Source organism: Artemia sp. Qi Xiang Cuo, chromosome 6, assembly GCF_049724085.1.
Source record: "Artemia sp. Qi Xiang Cuo chromosome 6, ASM4972408v1, whole genome shotgun sequence".
NCBI classification, from domain to species: domain Eukaryota; kingdom Metazoa; phylum Arthropoda; class Branchiopoda; order Anostraca; family Artemiidae; genus Artemia; species Artemia sp. Qi Xiang Cuo.
In genome coordinates, this window is record NC_142799.1 from 37,706,110 (window position 1) to 37,732,042 (window position 25,933).

The window sequence follows — 25,933 nt, forward strand, 5'->3', positions numbered from 1 at the left end:
GCAAAATATGTTTGGTACAATTATTCTACAGATTAGATAGATAGATAAATAAGTGTATTTTAAAGCCAAATATACGGCCACGAAGACAGTAAAATAACATAAATGAAAGTCACTTAATTGAAACATTACATTAACTTTATACTGGGATTTCTTTTTTTTAGTTAACAAAATTTTTTGACTTCAAATTATCCAAATACGTGCCCCCCCCCCCTCTCCTATGTGCAAATATACAACCCAAATTATATATTTCCCATATATTCTGTCACTTGTCTTTGTCTTATCTCGCGCTAAGCTGAAAAAAAAACTAACGAATAAAATGATTTTGTTCTCGAGCTTTACACAAAGAAAACTTGAGTGAGTTGCCCATAACGCACCAGTACCAAGACTCCCTTCCCCTGCGGAAATAAAAAAAAAACTCAAATAAAAATTTCAAATTTGGAAAGCTTTATTTTCCACTGGGGGGTATTTTCTGGGAGGTGGTATTCTCCGCGGGTGATATTTTTGGGGGGTTAGGTCATTTCCACGGAGGAGGGGGGTATTTTCCGTGGTTTTATTCCGGGGTATTTTATGCGGGGGGGGGGGAGGGGGGTAAATGCCTAGAGCCCCTGCACAGATGCCCGGGTATACAGAGGAGCAGACACAGGATCTTTAAATAGATCTGATCACGATATCCTCACTTGCTAAGTCCGTCACCGCCTTTGTAGGCAGAAGTGACAGAAGGCAGAGAAGTGCTTTGATGTGTCGAAACTAAAGATGCCCGGAAATCAAAGCCGACTTCAAGTTAAAGCTTATAAACTGAAACCTTGAACCGTCTTTCACATGTCGAAGAAAAATGGACGTAGATGAAAATTGCGACACACAACGTTGCTGAGGAGATACTTGGCCACACAAAACGAAAACAACGGGCCTGGATCTCTGACCACACCATAGAACTAATCGAGAAGAAGCGGCTCCTCGCGGGAGGATTAAAAGAACCCTTAAAAGTAGCCCACAAAGTAGCTAAACAGTCACTGAAACGGGACAGAACAGTAGTAATCATATCTGGCGAATGAGTTGGAACAAGCTTCCAAGAGCCACAACAGCAGGAAAATGTTCCGACTTCTGAAAGAAGTGACAAAAAAAGCTCATGTAGCGATAAGTCCGGAGATCTCATCCGAACAGAAGAAGGACGCATAGAACGCAAGTCAGAGCATTTTTCTGAGCTACTAAAACCTGTCAAACCCACGTGCGATCTACCTGCCTTCTCGAGTGCTGCTAGAAATCCCTATTCAATAAACCTCGATCTGCCAAGTATTGCGGACGTACTAAAAGCGCTGAATTGCATGAAAAACAATAAAACTCCAGGAGAGGATGGGATCCCTTCTGAAATGTTCAAATCCTCACCAACTCTGCTATGCCGCCAAACCGAGCTGTTTGTCCAGGTATGGATGACGAAGACCTTCCCAAGAGACTGAAAAGTATCAGTCCTCGTTCCGCTATACAAAAAAGAAGATAAGGTCATTTGGGGAAACTACAGAGGTATATCCCTGATCGGCTATGCCATGAAGATCTTCTGCGTCACTCTTTTGAAATCGATTCAAAGACGCACGAGACAAGTTAACCCGTCCAGAACAAGCATGCATCAGACCAAGCAGAGACTGTCCAGAGCAGATGTTGACAGTTCGCCTCATCCTTCAGAAGTCCAGCAGGATTCATCTACCCCTTCTCATCCCCCTTTATTGACTTTGTAGCTCCCTTCGATTCTCTCATCAGAGAGGACTTCGGACTTTGAAACAAAACTCAGAATCCATGTTGCAACTGTTCGAGCAATACTACTGTAAGCTTGCGAAACATAGCCAATCAAGGCTAAAGACGTGGGAACTTTGGACGTGTTTGATCACCGCTGCCTTCGTTACATGCTCTGCATTAAGAGAAGGGACAGAATTTCCAATAGTGAAGTAAGGAGTCGCTGTGGCCAATCAGAAGAGCTATCGCTTATCATTAAAAGACGTCGTCTGAAACTCCTCTGCCACAGTTTGCGCCGTACCGAAGGCACAATATGTTGAGACGTCCTTGTCATCGAACCAGCCCCCTCCTGGAAACGTAAACCAGGAGGACAAAAGAAGAGCCTGTGGCAAAAATTCCAGCAAGACCTGTAACTGTGGAGAAGATGCAGGAGACACGGTTGGAGATGGGACAAAGACTAGCTGAAGATAGTCGGAGAAGCTGCAGCCAACAGGTCTAAGTGGTCGTCGTAAGTCATCCCAACATTCTTTGGTGCTGGGTAGGATAGTTCTTCGTCTGGTTACCGCCAAAAGTAAGGAAGTAAGTAAAAATGTGAGAACTGTAACAGCTATTGAAAAAGGCATGGACAAAACGACAGAGAGAATCACATTGAATTGTAAACAGAATTTTGAAGTTTGTTCTGTGGTTAGAAACTGGAGAACATGTGTTTTTTTTTATCTGTGATGCGTTAATAAATAAAATAAGATGATGTATGAATCTAAACTGCTAATGCAAAAGGCATTGAAAAAGAATTCTTAAGTAAAGATGAATAAAAATGGATAATGAAATTTATGGTGGAACACAAGAAATTACGATGACTGGCAACAAAATGATCTAAACAGGTAAGGACTTTAAGATTTTTTCTTCCAACGAATTAGAAATCATTTATAACACTTGTAAATTTTCGAGCTGTTACTGAGAAAAAAGTTATAAACAATACTTGCTTTTTTAAGGAGATGTAAAAAAAAACAGAAAAAACAAACGGCTTTTTTTTGTTTGAACGGTAAGAGACGAGTAAAGGCTAAGTAAGTAAAATATTGCACCATACTCAGAAAAGTTTACCAATCATAATACTGCCACTTAAACTAAGGCTACAACTATTAATCAATATTACAGTTACTATGAGCTAGCGTTCGTCCTTTCTTATAAATTTAATATAAATATCTGATTACAAACAGGGAAAAGCCTTGGGATTTTTCTTCTTTAGAATAGTAAGAGACGAACCTAAGAAAATCTGCAGTAAACTTAGTCCAATATGTGCAATGGTTAGTTTTTCTATTGATCGTCTTTTAATTTAAATTTCTTTAAATATTTCAGTTACTATGGGCTATAGTTCGTTCTTTAATGTAAAATTGTACTAGGTCGCTAGCTACCGCTACAACCCAGATTCTGTAATGTCAAATTAAATGAATTAGTATGTGCTAGTGTTTGTTCTTTACCATAAACAACATACCGATACAACCCAGATATTCACTAGAAAATTTATCATTTACTATGGCCAACACTTTGTTATTTAATACAAAAAACTTCTATTAATAACCACCAAATGCAACGACCCTTATGTAACGATGCTTTATATAGTTAATATAATTGCTTCAGTTACTATGGTCTACAGTTCGTTTCTTAATGTAAATAATTTTTTCAATCACAAGAGGTTTTTAGCCACATCAATTTCTTCTATTAATCAAAAAACTTCTATTAATAACCACCAAATGCAACGGCCCTTATGTAACGATGCTTTATATAGTTTATATAATTGCTTCAGTTACTATGGTCTACAGTTCGTTCCTTAATGTAAATATTTTTTTTTAATCACAAGAGGTTTTTAGCCACATCAATATCCTTTAGAATGAGTCATTTAACAGTTCTCTGCGATGTTCCAGTGCCTGCTGTCTGATGAGGAATAGAAAAAGTGCTGCCTATCATTAACTCGACTGATCCTTTATGCAACATTTAACATAAACATCATTAATCAGATTTAATGTATGCTATATGGTCTAGTTTTTGTTAGGGTAGTTGTCTCTCATACATGCACGAGTTCGATTCCAGGTTTGGGAAATTGTGCCTATGATGAATTCTTAAGGAAAAAATTAAAATTAATTTGTGTTATACTATCATAGGCAACGCGCTAGCGCTGCCTAAGTAAAGAACGATGTGGGCACAATGTGTTTTTTTTTCTCCATACCCGGGTACTTCGTATCGAAGGAGTTGTCGTAGAAACATTGACAAGGGCTCATTCGACTGAAAAATTGGAGTGACTAGTGCCCTTTTTAATAGTCGAAAGTGATTGGAGGGCAACTAGCCCCTCCCTCCCCCACGCCCATCATTCCCCCAAGCAGATCCAATCAAAATTTTGAGATAGCCATTTTGTTCAGCGTAGTTGACTTCAAGATAAAAATGTGTTTTTGAGGAGTACACTCCCCCACAACGGTTTTAAGTTATACCCTGGGGGCATATAAGGTTCTTATAGAAGGTTTTGTCATAGAAACTTCAAAAAAAAAGCTCATTCGGTTGAAAATTCAAAGGGCTAGTTCCCATTTTAATATTCGAAAGGGATTGGAGGGTAATTCGCCCCCCCCCCAAGCCCATCTTTCCCCCAAAATGCATGCAATCAAAATTGTGAGATAGCCATTTTGTTCAACGTAGTTGATTTCCAGATAGAAAATAGGTTTTGAGGAGGACACTCCCCCACAGCCCTCATGGCAAGGGTTATAAGCTATGCCCTGGGGGCATATAAGGCTTTTATAGAAGGTGTGGTCGTAGAACCCTCAAAACAGGCTCGTTCGATTCTAAATTCAAAGGACTATTGCCCTTATTAATATTCGAAAGTAATTGGAGGGCAAGTAGCCCCCCCCCCCTTCACGCCCATCATTCCCCCAAACACATCCAATCAAAATTTTGAGATAGGCATTTTGTCAGCGTAGCAGATTTCCAGATAGGAAATATCTTTTTGAGGAGGCCACTCCCCCAAAACCCTCGGGAAAAGGGATATAAGTTATACCTTGGGGGTATATAAGGCTTTTATAGAAGACGTTGTCGTAGAAACTTCAAAACAGGCTCGTTCGATTGGAAATTCAAAGGGCTAGTGCCCTTTTTAATAGTCGAAAGTGATTGGAGGGCAACTAACCCCCTCCCCCTTCACGCCCATCATTCTCCCAAACGCATCCAATCAAAATTTTTGAGATAGGCATTTTGTCAGCTTAGCTGATTTCCAGATGGAAAATATCTTTTAGAGGAGGGAGACTCCCCCACAACCCTCAGGGCAAAGTTTTTAAGTTATGCCCTGGGGACATATAAGATTTTTTATAGAAGGTATTGTCGTAGAAACTTCAAAAAAGGTTAATTCGATTTGAAATTCAAAGAGCTAATGCTCTTTTTAATCGTCGAAAGTGATCGGAGGGCAACTAACCCCCCCCCCCCCCCACACCCATCATTGCCCCAAACACATCCAAACAAAATTTTGAGATAGCCATTTTGTTCAGCGTAGTTGATTTCCAGATAGAAAATATGTTTTTGAGGAGGAAACTCCCCACAACCCTCAGGGCAAGGGTTTTAAGTTATGCCCAGGGGGCATATAATGTTTTTATAGAGGGCGCTGTCGTAGAAACCTCAAAAAAGCTCATTCGATTGGAAATTCAAAGGGCTAGTGCCCTTTTTAATAGTCGAAAGTTATTGGAGGGCAACTAGTCCCCCCCTCCCTCCCACGGCCATCACTCCTCCAAACACATCCAATAAAAATTTTAAGATAGCCATTTTGTTCAGCGTAGTTGATTTACAGATAGAAAATATGTTTTTGAGGAGGATACTCTGCCACAATCCTCAAGGTTTTAAGTTATGCCCAGGGGGCATATAATGTTTTTATAGAGGGCGTTGTTGTAGAAACTACAAAAAAAGTTCATTCGATTGGAAATTCAAAGGGCTAGTGCCCTTTTTAAGAGTCAAAATTTATTGGAGGGCAACTAGCCCCCCCACCCCCACGCCCATAATTCCCCCAAAAACATCCAATAAAAATTTTGAGATAGCCATTTTGTTCAGCGTAGTTGATTTACAGATAGAAAATATGTTTTGAGGAGGATATTCCGCCACAGCCGTCAGGGCAAGGGTTTTAATTTACGCCCTGGGGGCATATAAGGTTTTATAGAAGATGTTTGTGTAGAAACTTCAGAAAAGGGTTCATTTGATTTGAAATTCAAAGGGATAGTGTCCTTTTTAATAGTCGAAAGTGATTAATGACATTTGTTGTTGTTGTTGTTGTTTAGACCAGGGCACTTTGTATCGAAGGAGTTGTCGTGGGAACTTCGAAAGGGGCTCATTCGATTGAAAATAGAAAGGGGTGATGCCATTTTTAATAGTCAAAAGTGATTGGAGGGCAACTAATCCTACTTCCATTCCCACCCTCCCATTCACCCATTATGTTTAACAACTAAATGTTGCCTTAAGATTAAATCAAAATGCACTGTGATAATGCTAATTCCCAATAAGACATCTCAGCAGTATCCCAAGAGCGACTAAGGGTATTATGTTCAAACTATCGAGGCTATTTTCTGCTCTTAACATTTAACCAAATCAAAATAGTGCAAGTGTATCAAAGCTATCAAAGAAAGTTAACAGATTTTTTTGCGAATGGTATCAAGTTTTCCACTTCAGGTCAACTAGAGGCGGCATGAAACTAAGTTAAACAGTACTATTTTTGTCCAGATTTTTAAAATGGTGTATGTTGTTAAAAATTGCCGAAAATTTTGCTCCAGCATACAAATAGCAGGCCAAACTATAAAGTCTTAAAAAAATAAAAGATTTAAAATGTTATTTTCTTTTTCCATAAAAAGACTATGTCAATATAAAACGAACAGAAATTAATTAAAAAAACTTTTTCCACTAAATAAGTTTTTCAAAGAAAAGTAAAGAACTCCATTAAACAAACAAATGACCAAATATAAAATCAAATAATGTACCAAGCGTGAAACTACCACAAATCAGCATCGATAAATAAACGAAACCCAAAATGAACAGAAATTACAATAAATAACCGAGTCAAACCCAAGGCAAGAACAAAATTTGCAGTTTACTGATAAAATATAAATGTTTTTACTTTTATAACTTTAATAAATCAAATAATGTTAACATTTTGATTACTAAATATCAGTATACAATATATGTATATTAAACTGACAATGCACATTCATTTGTATTTCGAAAGGACATTTTTCACACTAGCCTCTCAGAAGAAGTATTTGTAAGTGGTGGTGTATTTGCCTTTAAGAGTTTACACAGTCCTGAGTCGCAATTCCGTTGGTATAGGAGCCATTGCTATATATGTTAAAACAGTTTTTCGAACAAAACTAAGTGTTGCAAAAATTTTGACTTAATTTTGATACATATTAATATATGTATGTATAAATTACATGTTTGAATATGTCAGGACTAAAAACACTGCTTTGTCTCACGCTTCTTTTGACTATAAAGTCTTAAAAAACGAAAAGATTTAAAATGTTATTTTCTTTTTCCATGAAAAGACTATGCCAATATAAAATGAACAGAAATTACTTAAAAAAACTTTTTCCACAAAATAAGTTTGTCAACGAAAAGTAAAGAACTCCATTAAACAAACAAATGAGCAAAAATAAAATCAAATAATCTACCAAGCATGAAACTACCACAAATCAGCATTGATAAATAAACAAAACCCAAAACGAACAGAAATTACAATAAATAACCGAGTCAAACTCAAAACAAGCAGAAATTAACATAAGTTGGGTGCAAAACCCCTATGTTTTCCCTAGGCCAGAACAAAATTAGCACTTTACTGAAAAAAATATAAATGTTTTTACTTTTATAACTTTAATAAATCAAATAATTTTAACATTTTGATTACTAAATATCAGTATACAGTGTATGTATATTAAACTGACAATGCACATTCATTTGTATTTCGAAAGGATATTTTTCATACTAGCCTCTCAGAAGAAGTATTTGTAAGTGGTGGTGTATTTGCCTTTAAGAGTTTACACAGTCCTGAGTTGTAATTCCGTTGGTATAGGAGCCATTGTTATATATGTTAAAACAGCTTTTCGAACAAAACTAAGTGTTGCAAGAATTTTGACTTAATTTTGATAAATATTAATATATGTATGTATAAATTACATGTTTGAATATGTCAGGACTAAAAGCAGTGCCTTGTCTCACGCCTTTTTTTATTTGAATTGGCTCTGAAACTTTGTCTTTCCATTCGGCAGATAGTGTTGAATTTGCGTCCCAAAATTTCATAGTTTTGACTCACACACACGCCGCTGTGCAATAGAGCGTCAAGAGATTGGTTGTGATTAATACTATCAAATGCTTTCAATAAATCAATGGTGCACAAATAAAGGGGTAAGTAGAGGTGACCCTATTGATCCCATTGCCCACCCCTGCTGCCACCTACAACTTTTTTACATAGTTTAATGAGGACAGGGTCAATGACCTCTTTCTCAATGATCTCTTTCTCCAGGTGTGTTTTTGGCACGCTCTCAGCGAATGTTATGATCCAGAAATAGTATTTGTTGTTGTTGTTGCTTTGGGCTTCCCCTTTCTTGACAGATCAATCAACCAATGACATCATCTGTCAGACTTTAAAAATTTTCGCCTAGAAACATTTCTCCAGGAATAGATCCAAGTCATTAATGTCTTTGCCTCGGAAACGATTCTTTTGGTCGAACTCCAAAGGATATTAATAACCAAACGCCATGGAAACAATTCTCCATGAAACATCTTAGCGATGAATTGTTTTAGCGCGGGAATCAGGTTTCTTATTAATTTGAAATGCATTGGCGCAGAGATGCCAAAAACAAAAGGAACACGCTGAAGTACGTTTAGGGATTATTTGGGCGAAACTGTTTTAGACAGGTTATGGGATTATTTCGGCGAAACAGTTAGAAGAGAATTTGAGGGTCAAACTCTGTGGTCGTTATAATACACAAGTTCCATTTGAACAGTGTTGTGAGGTCCTCTACCCCAACCCCAAAGGGTTCCAATCCCCCTACCCGAACCCCGAAGGAAGTCCCCAGGCCCTCAAAGGTCCACCGGGCTCCCAAAGGGCCACCCGGCCCTCAAGGGTCCCCCAAACCCCCCGGGCACAAAAGGGCCCCTCCCCCCTTTGGCCCCCAAAGGGCCCCTCCTCCCCCTTGGGCCCCCAAAGGGCCCCTCTCCCTCCATCTCACCCCCTCCCCTCCCCCTCCTCTCCCCTCCTCCCCCTCCTCCCCCTCCCCCTCCTCCCTCCCCTCCTCCCCCTCCCCCTCCTCCTTCCCCCTCCTCCTCCCTCCCCCTCCTCCCCCTCCCCCTTCCTCCCCTCCCCTCCCCCTCCCCCATTTTTTTATATTTTTGTGCATTGAGACAAAGAACGACCCCCTCCCCACGCCCCCCCCCCTAAAAGGGCCCCCGGCACCCAAAGGCCTGATTTTTCAAAGTTCATTTTTGAATTTCTTTCGTTGAAATGCAAGGGTTGGAATATTTCAGTAGTGTTTGGTTGTGGTTTACCTTGTCACAGTTACATTTTCTTGATTTTTCAAAGTTCATTTTGAATTTCTTTCGTAGAAATGCAAGAGTTGGAATATTTCAGAAGTGTTTGGTTGTGTTTTACCTTGTCACAGTTACATTTTCTTGATTTTTCAAAGTTCATTTTGAATTTCTTTCGTTGAAATGCAAGAGTTGGAATATTTCAGTAGTGTTTGGTTGTGGTTTACCTTGTCACAGTTAGATTTTTTTTATTTTTCAATTTTAATTTCGAATTTATTTAGTTGAAATGAAAGAGTTGGAATATTTCAGTAGTGTTTGGTTGTGGTTTACCTTGTCACAGTTACATTTTCTTGATTTTTCAAAGTTCATTTTGAATTTCTTTCGTTGAAATGCAAGAGTTGGAATATTTCAGAAGTGTTTGGTTGTGATTTACCTTGTCACAGTTACATTTTCTTTATTTTTCAAAGTTCATTTTGAATTTCTTTCGTTGAAATGCAAGAGTTGGAATATTTCAGTAGTGTTTGGTTGTGGTTTACCTTGTCACAGTTAGATTTTCTTAATTTTTCAAAGTTCATTTTGAATTTCTTTCGTTGAAATGCAAGAGTTGGAATATTTCAGTAGTGTTAACTTTGTTTGTTTGTTTTTTACCTTGTCACTGTTACATTTTCTTGATTTTTCATAGTTCATTTTGAATTTCTTTTGTTGTAATGAAAGAGTTGGAATATTTCAGTAGTGTTCGGTTGTGGTTTACCTTGTCACAGTTACATTTTCTTGATTTTTCAAAGTTCATTTGAATTTCTATCGTTGAAATGCAAGAGTTGGAATATTTCAGTAGTGTTTGGTTGTGGTTTACCTTGTCACAGTTACATTTTCTTGATTTTTCAAAGTTCATTTTGAATTGATTTCGTTGAAATGCAAGAGTTGGAATATTTCAGTAGTGTTTGGCTGTGGTTTACCTTGTCACAGTTACATTTTCTTGATTTTTCAAAGTTCATTTTGAATTGCTTTTCTTGATATGCAAGACTTGGAATATTTCAGTAGTGTTTGTTTGTGGTTTACCTTGTCACAGTTACATTTTCTTGATTTTTCAAAGTTCATTTTGAATTTCTTTCGTTGAAATGCAAGAGTTGGAATATTTCAGAAGTGTTTGGTTCTGATTTACCTTGTCACAGTTGCATTTTCTTGATTTTTCAAAGTTCATTTTGAATTTCTTTCGTTGAAATGCAAGAGTTGGAATATTTCAGTAGTGTTTGGCTGTGGTTTACCTTGTCACAGTTACATTTTCTTGATTTTTCAAAGTTCATTTTGAATTTCTTTCCTTGAAATGCAAGAGTTGGAATATTTCAGTAGTGTTTGGTTGTGGTTTACCTTGTCACAGTTACATTTTCTTAATTGTTCAAAGTTCATTTTGAATTTCTTTCGTTGAAATGCAAGAGTTGGAATATTTCAGTAGTGTTTTGATATGCTTTACCATGTCACAGTTACATTCACTTAATTTTTTAATGTTCAAATTTACTTACTTTAGCTGAAATGTAAGAGATTGAATATGTCAGTAGTGTTAGGTTCTGCGTAAGCTAGAATATTTAACATATTATAGATTAATATTTTATCATTTTAATTTCTTTAGTTGAAATGCAAGAGTTGGAATATTTCAGTAGTGTTTGGTTGTGGCTTACCTTGTCAGAGTTACATTTTCTTGATTTTTCAAAGTTAATTTTGAATTGCTTTCGTTGAAATGCAAGAGTTGGAATATTTCAGTAGTGTTTGGCTGTGGTTTACCTTGTCACAGTTACATTTTCTTGATTTTTCAAAGTTCATTTTGAATTGCTTTCGTTGAAATGCAAGAGTTGGAATATTTCAGTAGTGTTTGATTGTGGTTTACCTTGTCACAGTTACATTTTCTTGATTTTTCAAAGTTCATTTTGAATTTCTTTCGTTGAAATGCAAGAGTTGGAATATTTCAGAAGTGTTTGGTTCAGATTTACCTTGTCACAGTTACATTTTCGTGATTTTTCAAAGTTCATTTTGAATTTCCTTCGTTGAAATGCAAGAGCCGAAATATTTCAGTCGTGGTTGGCTGTGGTTTAGCTTGTCAAAGTTACATTTTCTTGAGTTTACTTATTTCATGTTGAATTTCATACATTGATATTCAAGAGCTGTAATTTTTCAGTAGTGTTTGGTTATGGTTTACCTTGTCACAGTTACATTTTCTTGATTTTTCAAAGTTCATTTTGAATTTCTTTCGTTGAAATGCAAGAGTTGGAATATTTCAGAAGTGTTTGGTTGTGATTTACCTTGTCACAGTTACATTTTCTTGATTTTTCAAAGTTCATTTTGAATTTCTTTCGTTGAAATGCAAGGGTTGGAATATTTCAGTTGGGGGTGGTGGTGGTTTACCTTGTCACAGTTACATTTTCGTGATGTGTCAAAGTTCATTGTGAATTTCTGTCCTTGAAATGCAAGAGTTGGAATATTTCAGTAGTGTTTGGTTATGGTTTACCTTGTCACAGTTACATTTTCTTGATTTTTCAAAGTTCATTTTGAATTTCTTTCATTGAAATTCAAGAGTTGGATTATTTCAGTAGTGTTTTGTTGTGGTTTACCTTGTCACAGTTACATTTTCTTGATTTTCAAAGTTCATTTTGAATTTGTTTAGTTGAAATGCAAGAGTTGGAATACTTCAGAAGTGTTTGGTTGTGCTTTACCTTGACAGACTTTCATTTTCTTGATTTTTCAAAGTTCATTTTGAATTTCTTTCGTTGAAATACAAGAGTTGGAATATTTCAGTAGTGTTTGGTTGCGGTTTACCTTGTCACAGTTAAATTTTCTTGGTTTTTCAAAGTTCATTTTGAATTTCTATCGTTGAAATGCAAGAGTTGAAATATTTCAGTAGTGTTTGTTCGTGGTTTAATTTGTAACTTTTACATTTTATTTTTTTTTATATTTTTATTTTTTATTTATTTAGTTGAAATGCAAGAGTTTGAATATTTAAGTAGTGTTTGGTTGTGTTTTACCTTGACACATCTAAATTTTCTTGATTTTTCAAACTTCAATTTGAATTTCTTTCGATGAAATGCAAGAGTTGGAATATTTCAGTAGCGTTTGATTGTGGTTTAACGTGTCACAGTTCGATTTTCTTGATTTTTCAAATTTCATTTTTAATTTCTTTCGCTGAAATGAAAGAGTTGAAATATTTCAGTAGTGTTTGGTTGTTTTTTACCTTGTCACAGTTACATTTTCTTGATTTTTCAAAGTTCATTTTGAATTTCTTTCGTTGAAATGCAAGAGTTGGAATATTTCAGAAGTGTTTGGTTGTGGTTTACCTTGTCACAGTTCCATTTTCGTGATTTTTGAAAGTTCATTTTGAATTGCTTTCGTTGAAATGCAAGAGTTGAAATATTTCAGTAGTGTTTGGCTGTGGTTTACCATGTCACAGTTACATTTTCTTGATTTTTCAAAGTTCATTTTGGATTTCTTTCGTTGAAATGCAAGGGTTGGAATATTTCAGTAGTGTTTGGTTGTGGTTTACCTTGTCACAGTTACATTTTCTTGATTTTTCAAAGTTAATTTTGAATTTCTTTCGTTGAAATGAGAGAGTTTTAATATTTAAGTAGTGTTTGGTTGTGATTTACCTTGTCACACGTGCAATTTCTTTTTTTATCAATTTTCATTTTGTTTTTATTTAGTTGTAATGCTCTATGTTGACTTTTTCAGGCGTGGTTGGGGGTGTTTTACCATGTCACAGATACACTTGATCTTTCAAAGCTCATTTTGGATTAATTAAGTTGAAAAGCAAGAGATTGAATATTTCAGCAGTGATTGTTTATGATTTACCTCATCCCAGTTACATTTTCTTGATTTTTCAAATCTCATTTCGAATTTCTTTCATTGAAATGTAGGAGTGGGAAAATTTCAGTAGTGTTTTCGTGTGCTATACCTTAACACAGTTACATTTTCTTGATTTTTCAAAGTTCATTTGAATTTATTTCTTTGAAATTCAAGAGTTGGAATATTTCATTAGTCTTTGGTTGTGGTTTACCCTGACAGAGTTAAATTGTCTTGATTTGTCAAAGTTCATTGTTTATTTGTTTGTTTGTATTTCATGTGGTGGATTTTTTGAGTTGTGTTTGGTTTTGGTTTACCTTGTCACAGTTAGATTTTCTTGATTTTTAAAAGTTTATTTTGAATTTCTTTCATTGAAATGCAAGAGTTGGAATATTTCAGTAGTGTTTGGTTGTGGTTTACCTTGTCACAGTTACATTTTATTTATTTTTCAAAGTTCATTTTGAATTTCTTTCGTTGAAATGCAAGAGTTGGAATATTTCAGAAGTGTTTGGTTGCGGTTTACCTTGTCACAGTTACATTTTCTTGATTTTTCAAAGCTCATTTGAATTTATTTCGTTGAAATGCCAGAGTTGAAATATTTCAGTAGTGCTTGGCTGTGGTTTACCATGTCACAGTTGCATTTTCTTGATTTTTCAAAGCTCATTTTGAATTTCTTTCGTTGAAATGCATGAGTTGGTATATTTCAGTAGTGTTTGGTTGTGGTTTACCTTGTCACAGTTACATTTTCTTGATTTTTCAAAGTTCATTTTGAATTTCTTTCGTTGAAAAGCAAGAGTTAAAATATTTCAGTAGTGTTTGGCGGTGGTTTACCTTGTCAAAGTTACATTTTCTTGATTTTTCAAAGTTCATTTTGAATTTCTTTCGTTGAAATGCAAGAGTTGGAATATTTCAGGAGTGTTTGGTTGTGGTTTACCTTGTCACAGTTACATTTTCTTGATTTTTCAAAGTTCATTTTGAATTTCTTTCGTTGAAATGCAAGAGTTGGAATATTTCAGTAGTGTTTGGTTGTGGTTTACCTTGTCACAGTTACATTTTCTTGATTTTTCAAAGTTCAGTTTGTATTTCTTTCGTTGAAAAGCAATAGTTGGAATATTTCAGTAGTGTTTGGTTGTGGTTTACCCTGTCACAGTTACATTTTCTTGATTTTTCAAAGCTCATTTAGAATTTCTGTCGTTGAAAAGCAAGAGTTGGAATATTTCAGTAGTGTATGGTTCTGGTATACCTTGTCAAAGTTACATATTCTTGATTTTTCAAAATTCATTTTGAATTTATTCCATTGAAATTTAAGAGTTGGAATATTTCACTGGTGTTTGGTTAGGGTTTACATTGTCACAGTTGCATTTTCTTGATTTTTCAAAGTTCATTTTGTCTTTCTTTCGCTGAAAAGCAAGAGTTGAAATATTTCAGAAGTGTGTTTGGTTGTGTTTTACCACGTCACAGTTATATCTTCTTTATTTTTCAAAGCTCATTTTGAATTTCTTTCATTGAAATGCAAGATTTGGAATATTTCAGTGCTGTATGGTTATGTTATACCATGTCACTGCTACATTCTCTTGATTATTATAAGTTCATTTAGTATTGATGTAGTTGAAGAGCAAGATATTGACTATTTCAGTTGTGTATGGTCGTGGTTTACCTTGTAAAAGTTACATTTTTTTGATTTTTCAAAGTTCATTTGAACTTCTTTTGTTGAAGTTCAAGTTTTGGTCTATTTAAGTAGTGTTTGGCTGTGTTTTACATTGTAACAGTTAAAGTTTAATTATTTTTAAAAGTTCATTTTTAATTTATTTAGTTGAATAGCAAGAGTTGGAATATTTCAGTAGCGTTTGGTTGTGGTTTACCTTGTCACAGTTACATTTTCTTGATTTTTCAAAGCTCATTTTGAATTTCTTTCGTTTAAATGCAAGAGTTGGAATATTTCAGTAGTGTTTGCTTATGGTTTACCTTTTCAAAGTTACATTTTCTTGATTTTTCAAAGTTCATTTTGTATTTCGTTCGTTGAAAAGCAAGAGTTGGAATATTTCAGTAGTGTTTGGTTGTGGTTTACCTTGTCACAGTTACATTTTCTTGATTTTTCAAAGCTCATTTTGAATTTCTTTCGTTGAAATGCAAGAGTTGGAATATTTCAGTAGTGTTTGATTATGGTTTACCTTGTCAAAGTTACATTTTCTTGATTTTTCAAAGTTCATTTTGAATTTCTTTCGTTGAAATGAAAGAGTTGGAATATTTCACAAGTGTTTGGTTGTGTTTTACATGGCCAAATCTACATTTTCTTTATTTTTTATAGTTCATTTGAATTTCTTTCGTTGAAATGCAAGAGTTGGAATATTTCAGTAGTGTTTGGTTGTGGTTTACCTTGTCACAGTTACATTTTCTTTATTTTTCTTAGTTTATTTTGAATTTATTTCGTTGAATTGCTAGAGTTTGAATATTTCAGTAGTGTTTGGTTGTGGTTTACCTTGTCACAGTTACATTTTCTTGATTTTTCAATGTTCATTTTGAATTTCTTTCATTGAAAAGCAAGAGTTGGAATACTTCAGAAGCGTTTGGTTGTTTCTTACCTTGTCACAGTTACATTTTCTTGATTTTTCAAAGTTCATTTTGAATTTCTTTCGTTGAAATGCAAGAGTTGGAATATTTCAGAAGTGTTTGGTTGCGGTTTACCTTGTCACAGTTACATTTTCGTGATTTTTCAAAGTTCATTTGAATTGCTTTCGTTGAAATGCAAGAGTTGAAATATTTCAGTAGTGCTTGGCTGTGGTTTACCATGTCACAGTTGCATTTTCTTGATTTTTCAAAGTTCATTTTGAATTTCTTTCGTTGAAATGCAAGAGTTGGAATATTTCATTAGTTTTTGTTTGTGGTTTACCTTGTCACAGTTACATTTTCTTGATTTTTCAAAGTTCATTTTGAATTTCTTTCGTTTTATTGCAAGAGTTTGTATATTTCAGTAGTGTTTGGTTGTGGTTTACCTTGTCACAGTTACATTTCCTTGATTTTTCAAAGTTCATTTTGAATTTCTTTCATTGAAATGCAAGAGTTGGAATATTTCAGTAGTGTTTGGTTGTGGTTTACCTTGTCACAGTTACATTTTCTTGATTTTTCAAAGTTCATTTTGAATTTCTTTCGTTGAAATGCAAGAGTTGGAATATTTCAGAAGTGTTTGGTTGTGGTTTACCTTGTCACAGTTACATTTTCTTGATTTTTCAAAGTTCATTTGAATTGCTTTCGTTGAAATGCCAGAGTTGAAATATTTCAGTAGTGCTTTGCTGTGGTTTACCATGTCACAGTTGCATTTTCTTGATTTTTCAAAGCTCATTTTTAATTTCTTTCGTTGAAATGCAAGAGTTGGAATATTTCAGTAGTGTTTGGTTGTGGTTTACCTTGTCACAGTTACATTTTCTTGATTTTTCAAAGTTCATTTGGAATTTCATTCGTTGAAATGCACGAGTTGAAATATTTCAGTAGTGTTTGGATGTGGTTTACCTTGTCACAGTTACATTTTCTTGATTTATCAAAGTTCATTTTGAATTTATTTCTTTGTAATGCAAGAGATGGAATTTTTCAGTAGTGTTTGGTTGTGGTTTACCTTGTCACAGTTACATTTTATTGCTTTTTCAAAGTTCATTTTGAATTTCTTTCGTTGAAATGCAAGAGTTGGAATATTTCAGTAGTGTTTGGTTGTGATTTACCTTGTCACAGTTACATTTTCTTGATTTTTCAAAGTTCATTTTGAATTTGTTTCGTTGAAATGCACGAGTTGAAATATTTCAGTAGTGTTTGGATGTGGTTTACCTTGTCACAGTTACATTTTTGTGATTTTTCAAAGTTCATGTAGAATTTCTTTCGTTGACATGCAAGAGTTGGATTTTTTCAGTAGTGTTTTGTTGTGTTCTACCTTGTCACAGTTACATTTTCTTGATTTTTCAAAGTTTATTCTGAATTTCTTTCATTGAAAAGCAAGAGTTGGAATATTTTAATAGTGTTTGGTTGTGGTTTACCTTGTCACAGTTACATTTTCTTGATTTTTCAAAGTTCATTTTGAATTTCTTTCGTTGAAATGCAAGACTTGGAATATTTCAGTAGTGTTTGGATATGGTTTACCTTGTCACAGTTACATTTTCCTGATTTTTCAAAGATCATTTTGAATTTCTTTCTTTGAAATGCAAGAGTTGGAATATTTCAGTAGTGTTTGGTTGTGGTTTACCTTGTCACAGTTACATTTTCCTGATTTTTCAAAGTTCATTTTGAATTTCTTTCGTTGAAATGTACGAGGTGGAATATTTCAGTAGTGTTTGGTTGTGGTTTACCTTGTCACATATACATTTTCTTGATTTTTCAAAGTTCATTTTGAATTTCTTTAATTGAAAAGCAAGAGTTGGAATATTTCAGTAGTATTTGGTTGTGGTTTACCTTGTCACAGTTACATTTTCGTGATTTTTCAAAGTTCATTTTGAATTTCTTTCGTTGAAATGCAAGAGTTGTAATATTTCAGAAGTGTTTGGTTGTGGTTTACCTTGTCACAGTTACATTTTCATGATTTTTCAAAGTTCATTTTGAATTGCTTTCGTTGAAATGCAAGAGTTGAAATATTTCAGTAGTGCTTGGCTGTGGTTTACCATGTCACAGTTGCATTTTCTTGATTTTTCAAAGTTCTTTTTGAATTTCTTTCGTTGAAATGCAAGAGTTGGAATATTTCAGTAGTGTTTGGATGTTGTTTACCTTGTCACAGTAACATTTTCTTGATTTTTCAAAGTTCATTTTTAATTTGTTTCGTTGAAAAGCAAGAGTTGGAATATTTCAGAAGTGTTTGGTTGCGGTTTACCTTGTCACAGTTACATTTTCTTGATTTTTCAAAGTTCATTTGAATTGCTTTCGTTGAAATGCAAGAGTTGAAATATTTCAGTAGTGCTTGGCTGTGGTTTACCATGTCACAGTTGCATTTTCTTGATTTTTCAAAGCTCATTTTGAATTTCTTTCGTTGAAATGCAAGAGTTGGAATATTTCAGTAGTGTTTGGTTGAGGTTTACCTTGTCACAGTTACATTTTCTTGCTTTTTCAAAGTTCATTTTGAATTTCTTTCGTTGAAATGCAAGAGTTGAAATATTTCAGTAGTGTTTGGTTGTGGTTTACCTTGTCACAGTTACATATTCGTGATTTTTCAAAGTTCATTTTGAATTTCTTTCGTTGAAATTCAAGAGTTGGAATATTTCAGTAGTGTTTGGTTGTGGTTTACCTTGTCACAGTTACATTTTCTTGATTTTTCAAAGTTCATTTTGAATTTCTTTCGTTGAAATGCAAGAGTTGGAATATTTCAGTAGTGTTTGGTTGTGGTTTACCTTGTCACAGTTACATTTTCTTGATTTTTCAAAGTTCATTTTGAATTTCATTCGTTGAAATGCAAGAGTTTAAGTATTTCAGTAGTGGTTGGATGTGGTTTACCTTGTCACAGTTACATTTTCTTGATTTTTCAAAGTTCATTTTGAATTTCTTTCGTTGAAATGCAAGAGTTGGAATTTTTCAGTAGTGTTTGGTTGTGGTTTACCTTGTCACAGTTACATTTTCTTGATTTTTCAAAGTTCATTCTGAATTTCTTTCATTGAAAAGCAAGAGTTGGATTATTTTATTAGTGTTTGGTTGTGGTTTACCTTGTAACAGTTTAATTTTCTTGATTTTTCAAAGTTCATTTTGAATGTCTTTCGTTGAAATGCCATTTTTGGAATCTTTCTGTAGTGTTTGGGTAGGGTTTAACTTGTCAGAGTTTAATTTTCTTTTTTGTTCAGAGCTACTATCGTTTTTCTTTCGTTGAAAAGATACAGTTGGACTATTTCAGAGGTGTTTGGGTATGGTTTACCTTGTCACAGTTACATTTTACTGATTTTTCAAAGTTTATTTTGAATTTCTTTCGTTGAAATGCAAGAGATGGAATATTTCAGTAGTGTTTGGTTGTGGTTTACCTTGTCACAGTTACATTTTCTTGATTTTTCAAATTTCAACTTGAATTTCTTTCATTGAAAAGCAAGAGTTGGAATATTTCAGTAGTGTTTGGTTGTGGTTTACATTTTCGCAGTTACACTTTCTTGATTTTTAAAAGTTCATTTTGAATTTGTTTCGTTGAAATGCAAGAGTTGGAATATTTCAGAAGTGTTTGGTTGCGGTTTACCTTGTCACAGTTACATTTTCGTGATTTTTCAAAGCTCATTTGAATTGCTTTCGTTGAAATGCAAGAGTTGAAATATTTCAGTAGTGCTTGGCTGTGGTTTACCATGTCACAGTTGCATTTTCTTGATTTTTCAAAGTTCATTTTGAATTTCTTTCGTTGAAATGCAAGAGTTGGAATATTTCAGTAGTGTTTGGTTGTGGTTTACCTTGTCACAGTTACATTTTCTTGATTTTTCAAAGTTCATTTTGAATTTATTTCGTTGAAATGCACGAGTTGGAATATTTCAGTAGTGTTTGGATGTGGTTTACCTTGTCACAGTTACATTTTCTTGATTTTTCAAAGTTCATTTTGAATTTATTTCGTTGAAATGCAAGAGTTGGAATTTTTCAGTAGTGTTTGGTTGTGGTTTACCTTGTCACAGTTACATTTTCTTGCTTTTTCAAAGTTCATTTTGAATTTGTTTAGTTGAAATGCAAGAGTTGGAATATTTCAGTAGTGTTTGGTTGTGATTTACCTTGTCACAGATACATTTTCTTGATTTTTAAAAGTTCATTTTTAATTTCTTTCGTTGAAATGCAAGAGTTGAAATATTTCAGTAGTGTTTGGATGTGGTTTACCTTGTCACAGTTACATTTTCTTGATTTTTCAAAGTTTATTCTGAATTTCTTTCATTGAAAAGCAAGAGTTGGAATATTTTAATAGTGTTTGGTTGTGGTTTACCTTGTCACAGTTACATTTTCTTGATTTTTCAAAGTTCATTTTGAATTTCTTTCGTTGAAATTCAAGAGTTGGAATATTTCAGTAGTGTTTGGGTATGGTTTACCTTGTCACAGTTCCATTTTCTTGATTTTTCAAAGATCATTTTGAATTTCTTTCGTTGAAATGCAAGAGTTGGAATATTTCAGTAGTGTTTGGTTGTGGTTTACCTTGTCACAGTTACATTTTCCTGAATTTTCAAAGTTCATTTTGAATTTCTTTCATTGAAATGCAAGAGATGGAATATTTCAGTAGTGTTTGGTTGTGGTTTACCTTGTCACAGTTACATTTTCTTGATTTTTCAAAGTTCATCTTGAATTTCTTTCGTTGAAATGCAAGAGGTGGAATATTTCAGTAGTGTTTGGCTGTGGTTAACCTTATCACAGTTACATTTTCTTGATTTTTCAAAGTTCATTTTGAATTTCTTTCGTTGAAATTCAAGAGTTGCAATATTTCAGTAGTGTTTCGTTGTGGATTACCTTATCACAGTTACATTTTTTTGATTTTTCAAAGTTCATTTTGAATTTCTTTCGTTGAAATGCAAGAGTTGGAATATTTCAGTAGTGTTTGGTTGTGGTATACCTTGTCAAAGTTACATTTTCATGATTTTTAAAAGTTCATTTTGAATTTCTTTCGTTGAAATGTGTTTGGTCGTGCTTTACCTTGACACAGTTAATTTTCTTGATTTTTGTTAGGTTAGGTTAGGTTAGGCTAGATCAAGTTAGATTATGTTAAGTTAGGTTTGGTTAGACTAGCCTACGTATGCGCGCGTACGTAGGCTAGTCTAACCAAACCTAATTTAACATAATCTAACTTGATCTAGCCTAACCTAACCTAACCTAACAAAAATCAAGAAAATGAACTGTGTCAAGGTAAAGCACGACCAAACACATTTCAACGAAAGAAATTCAAAATGAACTTTGAAAAATCATGAGAATGTAACTGTGACAAGGTAAACCACAGCCAAACACTACTGAAATATTCCAACTCTTGCATTTCAACGAAAGAAATTCAAAATGAACTTTGAAAAATCAGGAAAATGTAACTGTGACAAGGTAAACCACAACCAAACACTACTGAAATATTCCAACTCTTGCATTTCAACGAAAGAAATTCAAAATGAACTTTGAAAAATCAAGAAAATGTAACTGTGACAAGGTAAACCACAACCAAACACTACTGAAATACTCCAACTCTTGCATTTCAACGAAAGAAATTCAAAATGAACTTTGAAAAATCAAGAAAATGTAACTGTGACAAGGTAAACCACAACCAAACACTACTAAAATATTCCAACTCATGCATTTCAAGGAAAGAAATTGAAATGAACTCTGAAAAATCAAGAAAATGTAACTGTGACAAGGTAAACCACAACCAAACACTACTGAAATATTCCAACTCTTGCATTTCAACGAAAGAAATTCAAAATGAACTTTGAAAAATCAGGAAAATGTAACTGTGACACGGTAAACCCCATCCAAACCCTACTGAAATATTCCAACTCTTTCATTTCAACGAAAGAAATTCAAAATGAACTTTGAAAAATCAAGAAAATGTAACTGTGACAAGGTAAACCACAACCAAACCCTACTGAAATATGCCAACTCTTGCATTTCAACGAAAGAAATTCAAAATTAACTTTGAAAAATCAAGAAAATGTAACTGTGACAAGGTAAACCACAACCAAACACTACTGTAATATTCCATCTCTTGCATTTAAAATAAATAAATTCAAAATGAACTTTGAAAAATCTGGAAAATGTAAATGTGACAAGGTAAACCACAACCAAACACTACTGAAATATTCCAACTCTTGCATTTCAACGAAAGAAATTCAAAATGAGCTTTGAAAAATCAAGAAAAAGTAACTGTGACAAGGAAAACCATACCCAAACACTACAGAAATATTCAAACTCTTGCAATTCAACGAAAGAAATTCAAAATGAACTTTGAAAAATCAAGAAAATGTAACTGTGATAAGGTAAACCACAACCAAACACTACTGAAATATTCCAACTCTTGCTTTTCAAAGAATGAAATTCATACTGAACTTTGAAAAATCAAGAAAATGTAACTGTGACAAGGTAAAACACAACCAAACACTACTGAAAAATTCCAAGTCTTGCATTTCAACGAAAGAAATTCAAAATGAACTTTGAAAAATCAAGAAAATGTAACTGTGACAAGGTAAACCACATCCAAACACTACTGAAATATTTCAACTCTTCCATTTCAACGAAAGAAATTCAAAATGAACTTTGAAAAATCAAGAAAATGTAAATGTGACAAGGTAAACCACAACCAAACACTACTTAAATATTCCAACTCTTGCATTTCAACGAAAGAAATTCAAAATGAACTTTGAAAAAGCAAGAAAATGTAACTGTGACAAGGTAAACCACAACCAAACACTACTGAAATATTACAACTCTTGCATTTCAACGAAAGAAATTCAAAATGAACTTTGAAAAATCAAGAAAATGTAACTGTGACAAGGTAAACCACATCCAAACACTACTGAAATATTTCAACTCTTCCATTTCAACGAATGAAATTGAAATGAACTTTGAAAAATCAAGACAATGTAACTGTGACAAGGTAAATCACAACCAAATACTACTGAAATATTCCAACTCTTGCATTTCAACGAAAGAAATTCTAAATGAACTTTGAAAAAGCAAGAAAATGTAACTGTGACAAGGTAATCCACAACCAAACACTGCTGAAATATTCCAACTCTTGCATTTCAACGAAAGAAATTCAAAATGAACTTTGAAAAATCAAGAAAATGAAACTGTGACATGGTAAACCACAGCCAATCACTACTGAAATATTTCAACTCTTGCATTTCAACGAAAGCAATTCAAATGAACTTTGAAAAATCACGAAAATGTAACTGTGACAAGGTAAACCACAACCAAACACTTCAGAAATATTCCAACTCTTGCATTTCAACGAAAGAAATTCAAAATGAACTTTGAAAAATCAAGAAAATGTAAATGTGACAAGGTAAACCACAACCAAACATACTGAAATATTCCAACTCTTGCTTTTCAATGAAAGAAATTCAAAATGAACTTTGAAAAATCAAGAAAATGTAACTGTGACAAGGTAAACCACAACCAAACACTACTGAAATATTCCAACTCTTGCATTTCCACGAAAGAAATTCAAAATGAACTTTGAAAAATCAAGAAAATGTAACTTTGACAAGGTAAACCGCAACAGAACACTACTGAAATACTCCAACACTTTCATTTCAACGAAATAAATTCAAATGAACTTTGAAAAATCAAGAAAATGTAACTGTGACAAGGAAGACAACAACCAACCACTACTGAAATATTCCAACTCTTGCATTTCAACGAAAGAAATTCAAAATGATCTTTGAAAAATCAAGAAAATGTACTTGTGACAAGGTAAACCACAACCAAACACCATTGAAATATTCCAAATCTTGCATTTCAACGAAAGAAATTAAAAAAGAACTTTGAAAAATCAAGAAGATGTAACTGTGACATGGTAAACCACCACCAAACACTACTGAAATAGTCCAACTCGTGCTTTTCAACGAAAGATAAACAAAATGAACTTTGAAAAATCAAGAAAATGCAACTGTGACAAGGTAAACCACAACCAAACACTACTGAAATATTCCAACTCTTGCATTTCAACGAAAGAAATTCAAAATGAACTTTGAAAAATCAAGAAAATGCCACTGTGACAAGGAAAACCACAACCAAACGCTACTGAAATATTCCAGCTTTTGCACTTCAACGAAAGAAATTCAAAATGAACTTTGAAAATCAAGAAAATGTAACTGTGACAAGGTAAACCACATCCAAACACTACTGAAATATTTTAACTCTTGCATTTCAAGGAAAGAAATTCAAAATGAAATTTGAAAGATAAAAAAAATGTAACTGTGACAAGGTAAATCACAACCAAACACTACTGAAATATTCCAACTCTTGCATTTCAACGGAAGAAATTCAAAATGAGCTTTGAAAAATCAAGAAAATGTAACTGTGACAAGGTAAACCACAACCAAACATTACTGAAATATTACAACTCTTGCATTTCAACGAAAGAAATTCAAAATGAACTTTGAAAAATCAAGAAAATGCAACTGTGACATGGTAAACCCCAGCCAAACACTACTGAAATATTTCAACTCTTGCATTTCAACGAAAGCAATTCAAAATGAACTTTGAAAAATCACGAAAATGTAACTGTGACAAGGTAAACCACAACCAAACACTTCTGAAATATTCCAACTTTTGCATTTCAACGAAAGAAATTCAAAATGAACTTTGAAAAAACAAGAAAATGTAAGTGTGACAAGGTAAATCATGCACAAACCTTACTGAAATATTTCAACTCCTGCATTTCAACGAAATAAATTCCATAGGGACATTTAACAATCTATTAACACTCATTCTGACTTTTTAAACTACATTCAAACTCTACAGAAATCTTTCTAATCTTTCTTTTCAAGGAATGAAAATCAAAATGAACATTGAACAATACGTAACCTTTCACAGTTACCAGTTACATACCAACAAAAAACAACTGAAATAGTCCAACTCTAGCATTTCAACGAGAGAACTTAAAAATGAAAATTGAAAAAACAAAAAAATGTAACTGTGACAAGGTAAACCATTGATGTTTTTCATGGATGTCAATATCGATTTATGTCTGTTTTATGGTTTTTGTCAGTTATAATGAAAAAACAGGAACTTTCTCACTTTGATGGATTATTGAGTCTAATGGGGACAGGTCAATGACACTTCCTTAAAGATCATGTTGTTGTTGTTGCTCGAGGTAAATGTTATGAGTTTCCAGGAAACAGTTAGATCACGTGTTTCCTTCTCAGCCAATCAGAGGCTCGCTTACATATTAGCGGCGCAGAGAATATAAGGAAAGGATTTTTGCTATAGTTGTTTTATTAGTCTGTGAATAGAATTCAAAGGAGTGAGAAAAACAGTTTTGACTTTACTCATTTGGATACATAATTATAGTAGTGAGTGGAATGTTTACCCTATTAGAAGTTGATAGTGGAGTTGATGATAATAATACAAGAGCACCAAACATTGCAGTGAAAATCACGAAAGGATCGTGGCTTTGTATGGTCTGGGATCCAATATATGCAAGATATGTGATATCCTTGAGCAAATTTAAAATGGAAGATCAATTATGTTTTCGCCGCAAAAGTTGATATAGCACATGTGAATAGACTTCAATGTGCTTTAAGTGCATTAGTGAAACATATCGAAGACAATTAACTCTATCGCTAATTGTACATGCATAGTATTATAATAATAATTATAATAATTTATTTTTGACCCACTAACAATTATAAAAAAGTGGAGTAACAAAAGAAAATAAAAAGTAAAGACATACAAAAACAAAACACATGCAAAACAATATCATTATAAAAACTACAAATGCAAATCAGAACAATTGCAGAAGAGGATGAAAAGGACCCAACCGCTTACAGGCCTCATCTTTTAACTTGAAGTCCAACTTATTATATGACGTCAATATATCAGTTGCATTAAATATTCGAATAATCTTACGGTTTCTATACCAACAAGGGAAATACAAAAGATATTTACAATAACGGAAATACAAAACTCTAATATCCTGCATATCATTATTATTAAAAAATGGGCGCAAACCTGATAGAAAAAGAATGGAATGGTCACAATACGTAGAATATAGTATAGGCAATGCCTTACGAGAATGTCGGCCATGATTTGGAACAATTTTAGCATAACCTGCTTTAAGCTTATTCTTAATATCTGCAAGTGCACTAGCACGGATAGCTGAAATAGAAGAGCAGATACTAATCCCGAGCCAACGCAACGCAGGAGCCAGCTTAACTGAAAAAGAACTACAACACAAATCACT

The 25,933-nt window shown here is 33.8% G+C and overlaps 1 protein-coding gene across 1 annotated transcript in view; it reads left to right on the forward strand.

Moving 5' to 3' along the window:
* The window catches only part of LOC148951192 (membrane metallo-endopeptidase-like 1), a 130,355-nt gene that overhangs the window by 55,505 nt on the left and 48,917 nt on the right, over positions 1-25,933 (forward strand). Inside the window, exon 8 of the mRNA XM_089091022.1 lies at positions 10,781-10,787. Within this exon, the coding sequence (XP_088947148.1) occupies positions 10,781-10,787 (7 nt within the window). The remainder of the gene's footprint in view (positions 1-10,780; positions 10,788-25,933) is intronic.